The sequence below is a fragment of the Sinohyriopsis cumingii genome, chromosome 12, assembly GCF_028554795.1.
Source record: "Sinohyriopsis cumingii isolate HCF-2022 chromosome 12, ASM2855479v2, whole genome shotgun sequence".
Lineage (NCBI taxonomy): Eukaryota > Metazoa > Mollusca > Bivalvia > Unionida > Unionidae > Sinohyriopsis > Sinohyriopsis cumingii.
In genome coordinates, this window is record NC_142972.1 from 39,768,094 (window position 1) to 39,784,935 (window position 16,842).

Sequence of the window (16,842 nt, forward strand, 5' to 3'; positions counted from 1 at the left end):
ATTAGTCTAAAGTACACTATACATAGCAGCTATTAAAATAGGGAAAATGAATTTTGCCAGACTAGACAATACCAGCTTCTGAAAGTGCAATGAATGAATTACCAAATATATAAAATGTAAAAAAAGTTATCGGCTCTTTTTTATACAATTGACCTCTGAAGTTCAGGAAGTGAAAATGACCAAGTAGAGCTAGCACTTTTTTGAAAGGTGCACATTTGAAGTAAGGCCAAGCTGTATACTCTATAACCCATAGTACACCCATCAATCATACACCAAAATAAAGGGAATTAAAGGTTCTTTGCATTATACCTAAGATATACAAGGTCTTTTTTAAATAGCCAGTATAACCAGTGAAGAAAGCCGGGGACATTCTTTTTCTTTAAATTCCTAACCCTATGCAAAATGCGAAACTGTATAGCGCCACCTTTCTGGATGGATGATCATTCTGACAATGGTTTTTCATCAAAGGACTTCTTATGATGTTCATTAGGTCATAGGTCAAAATAATTATGTGACATTCCATATGGACACCACAACAGCCATCTTAAAATTTTGTTATTGCTACTCGTCCTGAGTAAATTTCATAGTAACACTGGGTTTCACAAGAGGACTTCTAATAAAAATGACTATCACAATAGCTAATTTGATAATTTTGTTATTGCTGAAAAATATCAGACAGGGTTTCAGCATACATTAAAGAGAAGCAATGTTCTTATCTAGAATTCCTGGAAATACCTTTCAGCCAACAGCATCAGTCCATTTGAGGGAGGTTGATTTTAATCATTAGAAAAGATTAATTCACTTATAAATGAAACTAGAAACATTTCAACTCTATCCAATGAAATGCTTAGTAAACCCCATTTTCATAAATGTCATTCGTTTATATAAATTACAAAAAATTTGCAGAAAAATGACAAAATTCTGTCACATTGGTTACTCAAGTTTTGTTTCTCTTTAATAATGTAAATTGTACTACAACTAATTGACTTAGCTGACTTTCTGTGAGTGACTAGTTAACTAGCAAAAACAGCACAATTATAAAACATAAGTGTTTTATATTTTAAAGGGTAAGAATAATGTAAAAGGAAGTAACTTCACGTTGAAGTAGTTTGGATTTAAATATAATCTTGATACTCAATAATAATTACCATTGCTAATCAATAGTACCATTTTTTAATTAAAAATATTGTAAATAACTGTAAGAGAAAAATATACATCTTGAAAACATCACATTTGTAAAGTGTATTGTTTCACTAAAAAGATTCATATTGTGTTGTCTGGGATTCTGGATTTTGGTCTTGAACTTCTAGATTTTATTAGTCCTCAACCCACATTTTGAAACTCAAGTAGAAACCTTGTCCAAGCTTTTAGTTATGAGTTTTCCCCATGGACTTGCAAACATCATTCCTTCTTGCATGCTTATGTTCACACATACACATGACACATAATCACCACTACTGCTACTCGACCCTTACAGAATTTTCAAGACTTCAACATATTAAATTGTTTCGAGGAATACACGTTAAATACAAGAAATTTTTATATAAACATGTCACATGAAACAACCAGAAAAAAATGGACCCAAAGATGCCATCACATTAATGTTAAGGCAAGAGATAACAACTGTATATCACCATCAGAACTCTAACTAGAATTTTTAATGTAGAAAGGAAGAGAAAATAGCAATAATTTTTTTATGTTATTTTCAACAATATAAAGATGTTTTTTTCAAAGATGTCACATATATTAAATCTTTTCATTTTCTTTTTTTTTTAAAGATAAAACTCTCTAAGATAAAAACAACTCAAAAGTAAAACGTATAAGAAAATTTGGAAATCTTTTATATATATATATATATATATATATATATATATATATATATATATAATTTATTGTTGTTTTTTAACAGATAAAATATCCATGGATGACTTCTGGAGCAAGCAGTCAGAATTTAAGATGTGGTTGCTTGAAGAGGTAGGTTCACAGTTATAGCTTTTTCTTGCTGGCATTAAGTCAATATAATATATGATGAAAATATGACAATTAAGTAATGCTTGCTTCTGGCAATGCATTAAGGAATTAATACCAGTTAGAAAGGTCATGTCATGTGAATTTTGTTTCATTTTTATCTTTTACTTCATTGTCTGTGTAATCATCATAAATGCAATATGCCCTCTTGTACTGAAACATGAACAGTGTCAAGCTGCCATCACAGTGATGCCTGTGAACATTCAACGAGAACCTAATTAAGTACTAATCTTTCGTTCTGATCCCAACTTGTTGAAGTGTTGGTTGCATATTTACGATGAATGAAAAGTTGACCTGCATTGTATTATCATGTTAGTCTTTTGTATGATAAGGGTAAAATAAAAAGAAGTTGAAAGGCAGTTTAGAAACAAATGAAGTTTAAATGTAGTTTTCCAGTATTTTTGTGAATTTTTCTTTCGTTAACTATTTTGGCCACATATTACAACACGCTATCATTGATGCATGTTCTGATTCATGGTTTCAAACACTATTGTTTGCTCACCTAGTTTGTAATAGTTTGTTTCAGCAACTTATTAGCATACTATTTTGTTTGATATATACCATGTTTGGTTGTGATTTATCTTGTTCTTTTGGTGAAATATGTCAAAGAAGTGTATTAATGCAACAAGTTCAAGGTCAGGGAAGACACACATGAGTCATGCCTTGCATGTTCAAAATGTATTTCATCAGGACCATGCAGTGTGTGTGTGTGCCATATTTTCCAGAAGTGTATGGACTATGGATTTTTGCAGAAGACATCCCAGACAAAATAAGAAGGTGATGACAACATTTTTTATTCCTACAGGTAATTTTGATTGAATGGGGGGAGTATACCCCCCACCCCTGCCATTTTATGGCAACCCAGGTAGCAACAGCCCTACTCTGATGCAACCATTTAAAGATGGAGTTAAGTTTCATGGCTGCCATTGAGTAGATATTCTGGATGTTGCTGGTTTTGGAATGCCCTCCACCATGCATGATTAAAACGCCATGGTGTCAATCAACATTGATGATGAGGAAGAGTCTCCATCTTTTTGGCTGCTTCCCCAGCCAACAAATATAATTGTCTTCGCTGCCATATCTTCTATGTAGATTTGGCAATTTCCAACTGGCAAAATTAACCTTCCAACTAACACATCTGGGAATTAATAGCCCGAATTGCATTATCATTAACAAAGCTGCTCACCATTCCTTGGTGAATGCATTGGCTGCCTCCACCAATCTTGACCTGATGCATCATGACACATGTATCTGTTCTGTGTTGCTAAAGCAGAATCATGCTGTGGCTTTAAGGCTTACTCTGTTGGCTTTCCATTACTGTTTGGGGCCAAGATTGAAGATGTTCAGAGGCATGTAGCTCAAGAACTATCCTACCAATGTGCCACTCCACAGCATCCTTGTTTCAAACCCAGTTCCTGCTACAATAGAGGGATGATAGGTGAGCCAAGCAAAATGATCTTTTACAACGAAAGTGCCTTTCAGATTTCAATCTTATGCCAGCAGACAAGAGCACACCAGTCTAGAAGGCACCCTGACAGCGAAGGTAAGAAACTAAGTTTCTCCACACACAAATCTCCTGTCTCCAACTATTATCTTAGCACCTCATGCTTGCAGAGTGTGTCAGTTGGTGTCAGACTCCTGCAATTCCAGTCATGCTGTATAAAGCTATTTCTGCAAAATGAATGGGTGATTCAAGTAATGTTGGAGTATCTTTGGTTGTGGTTCGTACAACAGCCTCCTTGTTCTTCCTCTTTCCTTCTAACAGATGTGCCATCAGAACAGCTGAAGGATGACATTCTTCAGCAAGTGATACTGTAACTCATTGACAAAGGGGGCAGTGGAGATTGCGAAACAACCACAATCATTGGGATCTGTTCATGGATGTTTGTTATCATAAATGTTAACGACAAGTTTATGCTGATCATAGTCATGAGTTGCAGCTTCATCGATTTCTTTCTCCTGCTGAGGTTCTGGATGGAGATGGTGGGTTCTATATAACTCTTCCAAAGGGCTGAGAATGCATGCAGTCTCAGTCTCACCAATGCCTACTTTCCTGTTTCTATTCACCAGGTCTGTTTTGTCAAAAGTAGCAGCTGAAAATATGACTAAATTAAATAAATGAATACTGAGTTATAATTGCAGTTAGGTGTATCAAATTAACTTTTGTCTAAGTTCATACTGAATTCAACTTTACATTATATTTTCATGTGACTGTTCAACCTGAATTTCCATGCCTGTCTAGAAAAACTGCCAGTTTAATCACAAATATCTCTGATCTCGGGCAGTATGTTCTTCCTATTTTCCCCCAGCATAAATCTATCAATAAATCGTTTGCTCATTCATTCCACATAAAATCCATATGTATAGATAATATAAAGGCCTAGGGCAGGAGCTGACACTTCCTGCACAATTAAATACTGATGGCTGATTTGAAGATCCCCTGCCAACTGACCTGAAGGTAGCATTTGTTAATCACCTATTGCATAAGATATTCAAAAGAGTGCTAACCATGTCTTTGTCTCCTTGGTGTGAATTATTGTATAATGGGATGACTTGAAAATAGCTAGTCCACCACATAATAGGGTGGCTGGAGAATATTTTGTCCAACACATAATAGGTTGGCTGGAGAATAGCTTGTCCAACAGAGTAGTGAAATAGAGGGGATTTAATATATATTGTGTGAATAACTTCCACCTCTTTCATACAGTCTTCATTAATATTTTCACAATATACTCACTTGTTTCTGTCACTGAAAAAGTTTCTAAACCAAAAGCTCCAGTTTTGAAATAATAGATATGTAGGTGGTGCATTCTTGTTTTTTCTGAGGTGTCAATTGTCATTTCATTAAATGCCATCTAGTTTCTGTTGTAAATGTACTCTTTTCAGTCCAACAATTTCTGAATGTTAAATTCTGGAAGATGAATCCTTTGAGTTGATAACATTTCAGTATTTGCACTGTTTCCTCATTGGATTTGTATAATTTCCCTTTTTAACATCTAAACGACAGAACATCATTGTTGTTTATGTGGTCATAAAAGTTATTGATTTGACAATTAATACTTCTTGATCATGACCAGGGTACAAAACACTTAATTGATAGTAAGAAAATATTGTTTAATACTTAGTTGGCACCTTTACACCTAAAATTCTGTCTGTTAACTCAAATGTCTTTATTTTGTTCCCGTTTCCTCACCTGGCCAAAGGATCTTTGTCTGTCATGTGATATCCATTGTGTCCATCAACATTTCTTTGCAAACACTCTAGAGGCTTCATTTCTAATCAGGCTGATCAGATGATGGGGAATTTAACCCACAACCTTCTGGTCATAAATCCAATGCCTTAACCACTGAGCAACCAGACCTTCTTTGGGTCGGATGTTTTATGGTTTCCAAGGTCTGATTCCAGGGATGAGGCCAAAGGGGAATAGAAGCAAACCCAGGTATTCATGCTGACTGAAAAGATCAATCCTTGGTAATGCCAAGTAAGTGTTTATACTTTAAGGCTTGGGCAACGAACTGTTTCTAAGTTGTAACTAAGGGCATATTTATATCTGTGCAACAGTTTCAAAATGCACGTGAATTTGCATTCAGAAACTGAAGGATGTACTCCACTGAACCCAGGCAGTCCTCTTGTTCTGTTGAAAATTTGATGTGAGATGCAAGATTCATAGCCCAGAAAAGATGGTTGCGAGGTGAAATCCCCGCTCCGCATCCCATTCGGATAGTCCTGATGATGGAAGCATTGTACTGGAAACTGTTATTCACATATTTTACTTTTTCTAAAATATTTTATTTTGACAAGTTGTACAAGTTTAACAGTAAATAAGAGTTCTTTAGCAGTCTTTTTTTAACTGAGATATAACTTTCTTTAATTTCAGAAATGTAAGAGTGCATGCATCATGACCTCTCCCAAGCTGAAAGCTCACTTCAAATCATTTGTTAGGGCATGGAATAAGAAGAAGTTACCAGAGGTAAGTGAAGAATAACCAAGTCTCAATGTATATGTAATGGTTTTAGTTGACTCTTTAAAATGCTGTTGTTGCTAATTATGACTTGGTTCAACTTGTCAGATATATTTGCCCTGAATTAAAAATTCCATCATGTAAAGTAAAATTAAGCTAAAACGGTTTTTCCAGTGTAAAGTTATTTTTAGCTCACCAGCTCATAAAGCCAATAGAGCATTTGGTATTGGTCTGGGTACAGTGTTCCCATGCTCTGATTTTTAAGGAGGTCCTGGAATCTAAAAGAAATTTGAATTCAATGAAATTATCCTGGAAACCTTGAAAATTACTTTCTATCATAATAATTATAAAGAAGCGAAACAAAAAAATTTGTTACAGAAAATGTGTTATTTTTCCACTACAACTTTTTCCAGTGAATGATTTTACAATAATCATCATATTAAGTCAGTAGCCATGGTTGAGTCTGGTACCTAAGATTTTTGCACACATGCCTAATAAGTTGTATGCAAGTTTTATAAGTTTCTTTATTGTTTCATCTTGAATTTTTTATATATAAGGATTTAATATACTTGACTATAAAACTTATTCAGCGATATATGGTTAGAAGATAGACGTTTTCATGGATGGCTTCAGTGAGTAGCTTTTTTGAACTTCAAAAGCATTCTTTGGAATGTGTTTAAAGAATATTTCCAACATGGGAGACTCCACCTTGACATCACATATGAAATCGGAGTTAGATACACAAGAGAAACACGTATAGAGCGGCAAACTGTGTCAATTGCAGTATTGTGTCTTTAATCAAAGTATCAAACTTTAAAAATTTCTCCTGAAATCATTCATTTTCTCCTTAAAATCTCTAGGGGGAAAAAAAATCATTTTGGTGCAGGAACTCTGTAGAATTGTGTTTTAGTATATCTGTCAACATTTACTCTATTAAACTTTTTTTAAGAACTGCTTGACCAATCTGAACTGAGCTTTATTGCAAGAATCCTGGTATCCCAACCATTCAGATTTCCGGCTATCTATAAATGCTGCCAGTCTGCCTTCAAAATATGGTCACTAAACAACAACAAGAAAAGAAAACTTTTTTTTAACAACTAAGTTGCAGAATTTAACCAAATTTTATAGAAAGCATCGTACTGATCCAGATTATTTTGCCAACTACAGTTTCACTGTAGCATGAGGCTGGTATCATCCAGGAGATTTTGTCATGCCAGCTTAGGCCTCTTGTTATATTTGTTATAAAACAATATCACAGTAGAATAACTTAAAGGTGAATTTTTTTTGGTTCAGGTTCTGTCTTTGTTTCTTTATAGAAATATTACAGAGGTTCCAGTACATTTTGCAACTCTCCTAGTACTAACAAGAAATATAAGATTCTTGAAGACGAAGAGAACCAGCCATTGTCCATACTGAGCAAGATGGACCCTGTTAAGGAGTCACCTTTTGTAACTTTTGGGAAAACTCCATCTAAAGTATTGAAGTCCAAGAAGGGAATCTTTGGCTCTACATCTGACGTAGCTTTAGTAAGTTTGCACATGTTTCTGGTGTTTAAATAATTTATTTTTATACCCTTCAAATTCAGATGCAGGGGGTACTTGGGATTTGTTATGTCTGTCCATCCATCCATTCATCCATCGCCCTTCTCTTTCCCATTCAGGCTGAAGCTCAGATTTAATACAGATATTGAGACCGATCTTGCTGTTTAATTGCATCATTACTTGAGATGTGTTACACACCAAGATGAGTTGCTGTGACTTTATTTCTTAGGGCTGTTCCAGTAAAACATATATCCCCACGGGGTTGGCACTTCAAAAAAACTTCTCTAAGAGGTTGTGTTTCAAACTATTTTGATTCTGACAGTGGAAAGTTGGTTAGGAAAATCACATCTGTTGTGGATTGTGTTAACAAAATGAGAAATTGCTGGTGGGTGGTTGTCAGAAAAAAACCGAATATATATTTAAAATTGCATCTAATCCCTCCTAGTGGTCTAATGTGAATAAAACATTGGGTCAGAAAATGATGCCAGTACACGTGAGTGCATGTAATTTATATGAAGTCGCATACTTTTAAAGCAGTGATACATGTTCCACAGATTATATCAACGTCGTGGATATAAAACATCTGCTTTTTGCAGTATGCAATTTTATTAAACTTTTAACTTTAAAAGTGAATTTTGCAACGTAATTCGCACTGCCAGTAGCAGTCTCACAGTGCTTGATGTGACATGCAGATAGCTGGATACTTTGGTTCGACATGAATAGTTGTTAAACTAAATTTTTGATTGGTTCGTTGGGCCCTGGAACAAGCATTTTATAGTAATTTTAATTTTTTTTCCATCATGGCAGTTTTACAAATGCATGTTTTGAAGAAGGGCCACACAGGAAATAAAAACGATTGAATCACAACAGGGTTTGTCTTCATACATCGTTTTAAGTTGGCAAATGCTGACTGATGATAGTTATGATGACAATAAATTTCATGTATATCGGTCTGTTGGACATTGGGAAAATGTCACTGGAAATACCAGTGTGTGATTTTTAGCCCAAAATTCATGTTGAATGCAAGTCCAATGTACGTGTTGGATTGACAATATGCTGGTTATATTTATTCAAGATACCCATGTCTGAACAAGCAGACTATGGGAATGTTGGACTTAAAACCCTAATACAGCATTATGGAAGAGAACAAATCTGGCATAAGAGGCAGCAAAGCACTGATTCAAGGAAGTGAATCTTTGGCAGAGTTTATGTTATCACATGTATCTGGATGCCAATTTTTTTGTTGGGGATGCAGAAAATCACTTAGGCAAGAGTCAGAGACTTGCCAGTCCTGCTTCAGACACCTGTTTAGTGGGAAAATGTGTTGATCAATTAGCTGTGCTGATATTTGCAATGACAGAATTTAATGGCTGAAAGCCCCCCCCCCCCACTACATGTCACCATTATAAGAGTACATTAAAAGAACATGCTACAATAGCTGGGCAGCAAGATCAAAGACTTTGACTGGCAGCTGGGTGGGAAATCTACTGATATTTACAGTGTTTGAATTCAGAGGCAGAAAGACCCAGAGATGTACATGTGGTCATTTATAACAGTACATCAAATAAACAACTTTAGCTTTCATGATTGTGTTCAGCTCCAAGTGTAGCAGAATAAGCAGTGCATGTGACCTCAGAATCATGACATGTTGAGACATAGACTTGAATGAGTATTTTGGGGTTCAACGGCAAACTGACGAAGATTGTAATGAGATTCACGAGAGTGCTAAAGTTGCTAGAACTGATAGTTTGGATGGGACAGTAGCCAAGTGTAAGAAAGTGTGTGATTCCTAGCTTAGTGCATTTAATAAAACTTTCCTTGGATTGACAAAATTCAGACTCACTCTGATGGACAAACAAGAGATATGTCAGTATTATAAAGAATGTAGAAATTTAACTCAATGGCAACCAATAGTTCTTATAATTTGCATAGTTTTCTGGGATGAGACTGGAACTTTTGCTGGTGGGACTCCTATTTTTACCAAAATATGAGTCTTGGACTCCTAGTTTTAAAATCCTAGTGAGACCTCTGGAAAACTTTTCTTTTTGGAACAGATATCCAAGAGAGAATACCCATTGGGCCGTGCTTGTGAGATGTTGAAAATGGCACAACCATAAAGAACAGTGACTTGTTCAAGCTAGTTATCATATGTGTTTCGGACAGCAGGCAATGAAAGGAATTCTCAGCACAGAATAATATTTGTACACGGAGGAGGAGGATCATATTAAATGCAGAAACAATTAACAGATTAATGCTCATAGGGACCATCAGAGAATCCCCATCAACATAATTATGTGTGTGTAGCAGGGATGGTCCTGGCTTTTAAAAAGCTGTCGCCAAAAAAATCGCCAACCTCAATATTTTGTCGCCAATTTTCAAAAAGTGTCGCCAAAAAAATTAGTGTACATTTTTTCAAGTGTTAATTTAGTCTATTAATGTAACAGGCAATGAAAATTACAAAAGATGGGTAGTTAATACTCTAATTACAACAAGCATTAACAAAATGTTACACAGTGTTACATGAAGATCCGTCGCGATTTTAGGGCTGCCCACTTGTTGAATGCAGTTTCAAAGTCTAATTTTTCACATCTGTACATGCTGATTCTCATTAAATTCTCAAGAGATGAGATGCAGAGCTTATTTCTGATGTCAGTTTTTATGAGGTTCATCTAACTGAATCCACGTTCACAGTCCTCAGTGCTGACAGGTGACACCAGTAGTCTCTCAGCAGCCCCTCCCCCCCCCATGGCTAGCTTCATAAAGCTTGTAGCGAATTGCTTCCTAAATCCCAAGAATGATCACTGAATGCTGTATAAATTTTCTCGACAAGAAAAATAGGATCTCCATTCCCACGAATGAAACTTACACGAGTCTACACCTGGCAATATTGGACCGTATATATAAGCATAAATTCACACCCAATTTAGGGATTCTTTCACTCCTGTATTTTGAGAAATAAATAATTATTATTAATTATGCAAAACTGTTCTTTTTTGCTATTTCTTGTTGCGGAGTTTAAGTCTCTGCAGCCGTAAATCAGGACTGATGGCAAAAGGAAAAGATCAATGAGCAAAATGCCGCACTGGCGACAGATGTAATTGTGATTTAGATTTTTTCCATTTGCTTTGTATTTATACACAGTAGTCGGTACTTCAAAGCTTATCAGTTTTCTATGAAGGTTCAGCAAAACTATTGTATTGGTATATGTATAAAAAAAAAAACCAGAAGGATTAGCCACACAATTAATTGTATCTGTTCTATTCGCGTCTTCAGAAGTGGGTCAGTTGTAGGTATAGTGCGGTAGCATTAACAATGCACTGTAAAGATGGGGTTGTCAATAAGAACAAAGGATCGTTTGTGTAACAGATTGATTCCAATGCATTACTTAGTCAAGTTTGTGGCTTCCTTTCGTTCTGCCTTTTAATTTATCCAGTCCAAATCATTGATTGTATGTACAAATTAAATAACCAAAAAGTATGTCGCCAAAAAAATCGCCAGATGGGATATTTTTGTCGCCAATAAGGAAAAAAAATCGCAATTTGCGACATTGGCGAAGCCCAGGACAATCCCTGGTGTAGATCTCTAGTTGGCAGAAACCCTATGGCAACAAAAGAATAACGAGACAAACTTTCATATCATGCAGATGTATTACCAAATGAAGTACATGCTCTCTATGTGCAAAACTTAAATGACATTAAACATAAGAGACTGACTCATCTGTGTAAACTCAAAGTAAGATGGATAAAATTTGTCCTGTTTGTGTTCGGTTCTATCTTCTTCCTATGTATATTTTGATCATGGTGATATTTTCTGCAGACCTTTTGGCACTTAGTTCCAAGCCAACATTTGGTATTTGTATTACAAATTGGATTACTATTATCTAGCATACAACATTTTGAAGCAGTGTCATTAACTAATGATGAAGTTGATGCAAAAATACTTGATGTCATTCTGATATATGGATTCTTTCCTATACTATTAATCTGTTCATCTTGATTCTTTTTACCATCTCCTTTAGTTTTACAGGTGCCAGTACTTATAATAAAATTGTAACTTCTGTTTTCTTGCAATCTAAATATTTTTAATAGTGTATTATTGTCAAAAGGTAAAATGTGCTTAGTTTTGTTGTAAAATCTAAAACTGTTAATTAGCAAGGGACTACAGTAAAAAGTGGGTCAACTTCATGTGTGCAGAAATTATTGCCATATTACAGTGTCGTTAGAACAACAGAATAGTTGTACAAGAAGTATTTTGCAAAGTTGTAGAACCAGCACTCGTATTGTCACCACATATTCCATTTAAATATTAATATTATTTCTGCATATTCCTATCAGTATTTTCCCAGTGGTATTAATTTTCTGATCTGATGTTGTTCATTTCTTGTGCAATTTTACACATCAAGAATTCTCACAGTATCATTAAAATACAATGTAATCTACACCAAACTGAGTTGTTTGAGAAGAAATTAATTTTTTTAACCCAAAAATCACTGAAGCTATGAGTTCTGGCATTAAAGTCTCACATTAAATAACATTTGAAGTAGCCATGATAGTAATTTAGGATGCAACTGTACTAATTTCACCTTTTGTATATTCAAATCTTGAATGTGATGGAGGAACATGGCTCCAAAATAAACACATCACTTTTAGAACCTGTTCATTGACTATGAATCAAGTATATAATCCGAGTCCAACTGAACTGTTAGAATTTTTAAAATTCTTTTAACAAGATCATAATTAGCTGTCAAATATGGAGTAAGCTTATGGTCTTTCTGCCATCCCAACCAAGACCCCACCACAACCACGTGACCATGCCCAGTGACATCACAGTAATAATCGCTATACAACTTAAGATGACATCAGTCCAAAATCGCCTCAACATTTATAGGTTGGCATGCATTGTTTTGTTCATGTCTTAATTGAATATTCAAACCTAAAAAGATATAGGAAGAACTACCCAGTCACCAGTAGTACGTAAAACAACTGAATGATTATTGAAAGACTCATAACACTTGCACAGGCTGAGATCATACATTCCTCTTATCAAATAAACAAAGAAAGGTTTTAGTGAAATTTTTCACTTTAACACAATTGTTGAGATCATACGTTTTATATAAGGGCTGTTCAGTAAAATATACTTGATACCCAAGAAAGCAATTTTAATGGGAGCCCCGAGTGGTCTAAATTGCTCTCCGTTATGGATCACTGCCATCTTACCTCTGTCTGCGTGGGTTCGAGTCTCAGATTCAGCCAATGTGGCTACATGAGAAAGCTTGCCAGTAGCTTCTCATGGGTCGGTGATTCTTTCTGGGGTTTTCCTGGGTTCTTCCTCCACCATTAATACTGGCCGCCATGTATAGCCTATCGTGTGCTGAAAAATGGCATTAAATTTTACAACAACTACAACAACAATTTTAATGTGGGGTAATCAAGCATGGGTGCAGTTTAGAACTTTGTATCATTTTATGTGAACTCTGAGTAACCAGAGTACAGTGGCATATATTTTTTAAAAATGTGCCTACCCTGGGTACCTTGTATATTTAAGTGGAACAGACCTAACAGAAATTCTGTATAGTCAATTTATTTCAGGTGAAAAAAATGTTAACGATTCGCAATTATAGCAATTTCTCAAAACATTTTACACCATTTTGAAGAAAAACGTAGCACAATTTAGGAAACAATCTGGTGAGGTAGATGAATTACATTTGGTATGCATGTTCACTTGCATAAATAGATGACCAGATTATATTTTCATGGTATTATAGCAAGTTTTCACATTTTTTCAAATTTTTGTTTTAAAAAAATATTGGACTTCACAAATATCTTCTCTTTTTTTTGCCTGGGCATGAAGACCTTAAACATAAACATATCACCATCAGATATGACTGCCATTACTATAGGAAAACCTTAAAACTATTACTTCTCCAACAACATTGAATATAATCTAACTAAACTAGACAGCATCCTGACATCAAGGACTTTTAATTTTTTCCAAATAATGTCAATACACCATCAGTAATGGCCACTATTGGTTAAAATAGATAGCAACATTTAAATGACATCTTTTGGAAAAGAAATTTGAATGGAATTTGACCTAACTTGACCTCCCCGGCCGAGTCATGCCAAAGACGTACAAAAATGGTACTAACAGCTACCTGCCACACTGCAGATATCGTAGCGATATGACTGAAAAATTGTTAAAGCTACGTTAAAAATCCAAATCACACACACACACACGCACACCAAACTTTACAGAAAGCATCCTAACATAAAGTACATTCCAAGTTTTACAAATGTTGCCCATCCACCAACAAATATGTCTGCCAATACTAAAAATAGAAAGTAAACTTTAAACTTTGCAGAAACTACTCAGCAAAAACTGAACAAATTTGACAAATCATTCTAATAATACAGGCTTTCAGATTTATACAAATCATACCACATCACTGTCAAATAAGGCTGCCTTTACTTAAACTGGAAAATCCATTAAATTACTTATTCTTCAAACACCACTTGAACAAAATTTGATGACTGCTTTGATGGCCTAATTAGTCAGAGTGTCCGACTTTGGATGTGGGAGGTCGCGGGGTTCAAACCCCTGTCAAATTATACCAAGGACTTATACAAATTGTACTAGTAGCTGCCTCGCTAGGCGCTTAGCATGAGGTTAGTGTTAGGACTGGTCGGCCTGGTGTCAGGATAATGTGATTGGGTGGGACATGATGCTACATGTCTGCAGAATTATGTTCCAGTGCTAGACATCACTATAAACTGCCACACTGCAAATATGCAAATATTTTAGCGATATGACTGAAAAATTGTTGAAACTATGTTAAAATCCAAATCACACACACATACACAGAATTTGACAAACTTGTATACAAACCATTTTGGCTTAAAGGGCTTGTAATTCATTCAAATGTTATTAATATACCATCAAAAATGCCTGCTGAAAATCAAAATAGAATTTAAGACAACCTTAACTAATTGCTTGTGATAAACTGCTTGCACATTTATACAAATGATGCTGTTTTGACATTAAATATGATTCATTAGTACAAGTAGAAAACATTTATACAACTTTAAAAAAAAATAACAGGTCCACTTGGGCCTATTGTCAATTCCTAATAAAATGCAAGCAAATCATACATTTTTTGTACAATCATGAAAAGTGCTTGAAATTTTGTTGTTATCTTGAAATATACTTTGAAGTCACTCTAAAATGTACTGGAAAAGTGGTTGCAAATACTTAGTTATCCTTGCAAAGTGTTTGAATTTTTTAAACAAATATTACTTTGGATTTATGGTTTAACTTGATCTCAGTGGGAAGCATATTTTTTATTTTAATTGGCATGTGCACAATACATCACAGAAGCGATTAAACTTAGCCATTTGGAGTGTTTGCATGAATTTTGTTATTGCATTGGATAGCAGTGCTTTGAAGTATTAAAAATATATTTAGGTCAAACATAAAATCTCAAGACAGAGTTAAAGACTTATGCAAATGAAACTGCTGATGTAGAGTTTATTATGTACTCAGCCACTCCATCTCCTTTAAAAGGTCACGTCTTCATCTAGATCTCACTTGAAAGATTAAGAGTTTTTTTTTTCAAGAATGATGTACTAGAATCTAAACTTTGTGGACTCGTAATCTAACATTCTTCCTAAGCTGATACTTTGTTAATGGTGCTTCATAATTCAAGTTTTTGTCCAGAAAGAGTACTTGCGTTTTGTGATGAAATGTCAGTATGAACCATGCCACGTGAAAACATTGTTAGGAGAATTCATTTCTGCGATAAGATTCAGCAAATAATTTTTTGTTTTATTGATTTTCAGCATTATATGTTTGATAGAACTTGCAATGTTCTTTTTTTTCTCTGCAGATTTCTATTGCTCCCATTGAGTCACCTATACAGTACAAGAGATCTGTTTCCAGTAAAGAGGACAACCAGTATATCAGGCCAGACAAAGTAAGCTATGGATTATTGCATTAAAGTTTTTTATGAAGTCATCCCGACAGATTAGTAGAATATACATTAATCCTTATTGCATACTTTGATGCTTTTCTTTTCCATGTACAGATAATCGACTGCTAGGTATCTGCATTTTGTAAATGGAAGCTTAGATTAATTTAATTTCAAATTAATTTCATTAGTGTAGTTCAACTTTGTTGATGCAGGAATGTAGCATCTGACTACATAAATGTTCAGTTCCATAGTAAATCATTATCTTCGCTGAGCCTGGAAAACTCAAAGTAACTGAAACTAATTAAACTAATTATAAAACAGTCCAGCATTTAAATTTTAAAAATTTCTATTGTCTTTAAGTGCCCCCCACTTAAAGACAATAGAAATTTTAAAAAATTTAAATGCTGGACTGTTTTATAATGGGACTAATAATCATACAGATAAACTCGTTAAGGGAGAGTGGGAAAAATAGACTCCAGTTTTAATATAAACTGGACCCAGTAGAGTTTAATGTGCAGTATTGAATAGAATACTCAGTTTGAGCAATTTTTCTAATCTTAAGTGACCTAATTTATTCCATAAGTTATGGGATAAGAAAGCATTTTCATTTGTTCCAGTCTTTAATGACAAATACAAGTAGATTCTGTGAGATCTCTGGCCGAGATGCACGTTGGGGCACAATAATTATCATATTTTAAAGTTTCATAGTAAGGGTTGTATAGTGCTTTCCATATCTCTATTCCCATTCCTTTATTTAGACTGGCCCATCACAAATTTCCATTCAGTTCAGGAACTTCTGAAGGGTTTCATGAATTGAAACTGAAGTGGGTTTAAAAGTTTAAATTTTATTCATTGTTATTTATATAAAATTTCTGCCAACTTGTACAAGTAGCTTTAGATGGTGCAGATGTTGTTTTGGAGGAACCAGAGAACCCAGACAAAACTGCCAACTTTGTATGGGAAACTAAATATGCTTGCACAGACTGAACTTTAGAACTCAGTGCTGCAAAGCATATGCACTACCACTTTCCTATCTATTTGGTATGAGATAAGTACATTGAGAAGACCTAGATCAAGTTGATTTTCAAAATTTTTATATCACCACTTGTGTGGTGGTAAAGAATGATCCTTGGGATGGTCTTTGTCTAATGTTGTCTGTCATGGTTTTCATCTTGAAAATATTATTTCTACTCCACCTAACTTTATCACTTTATCAGCATGGTGTTTTCACCCTTAGATTTCTTATAATACCTAGTTGGTTCAAATTGAAAATGGTGCCAATTGTATATACAAGATGGCTGCCACATATGCAGTCTTAAAAGTCGTGTTACTATGCATACACCACC

The 16,842-nt window shown here is 34.8% G+C and overlaps 1 protein-coding gene across 1 annotated transcript in view; it reads left to right on the top strand.

The window, feature by feature from the left end:
• The window catches only part of LOC149786299 (uncharacterized), a 50,991-nt gene that overhangs the window by 18,560 nt on the left and 15,589 nt on the right, over window positions 1–16,842 (top strand). Inside the window, exons 4-7 of the mRNA XM_089975923.1 lie at window positions 1,910–1,974; window positions 5,906–5,998; window positions 7,306–7,515; window positions 15,413–15,499. Coding sequence (XP_089832049.1) covers window positions 1,910–1,974; window positions 5,906–5,998; window positions 7,306–7,515; window positions 15,413–15,499 — 455 coding nt within the window. The remainder of the gene's footprint in view (window positions 1–1,909; window positions 1,975–5,905; window positions 5,999–7,305; window positions 7,516–15,412; window positions 15,500–16,842) is intronic.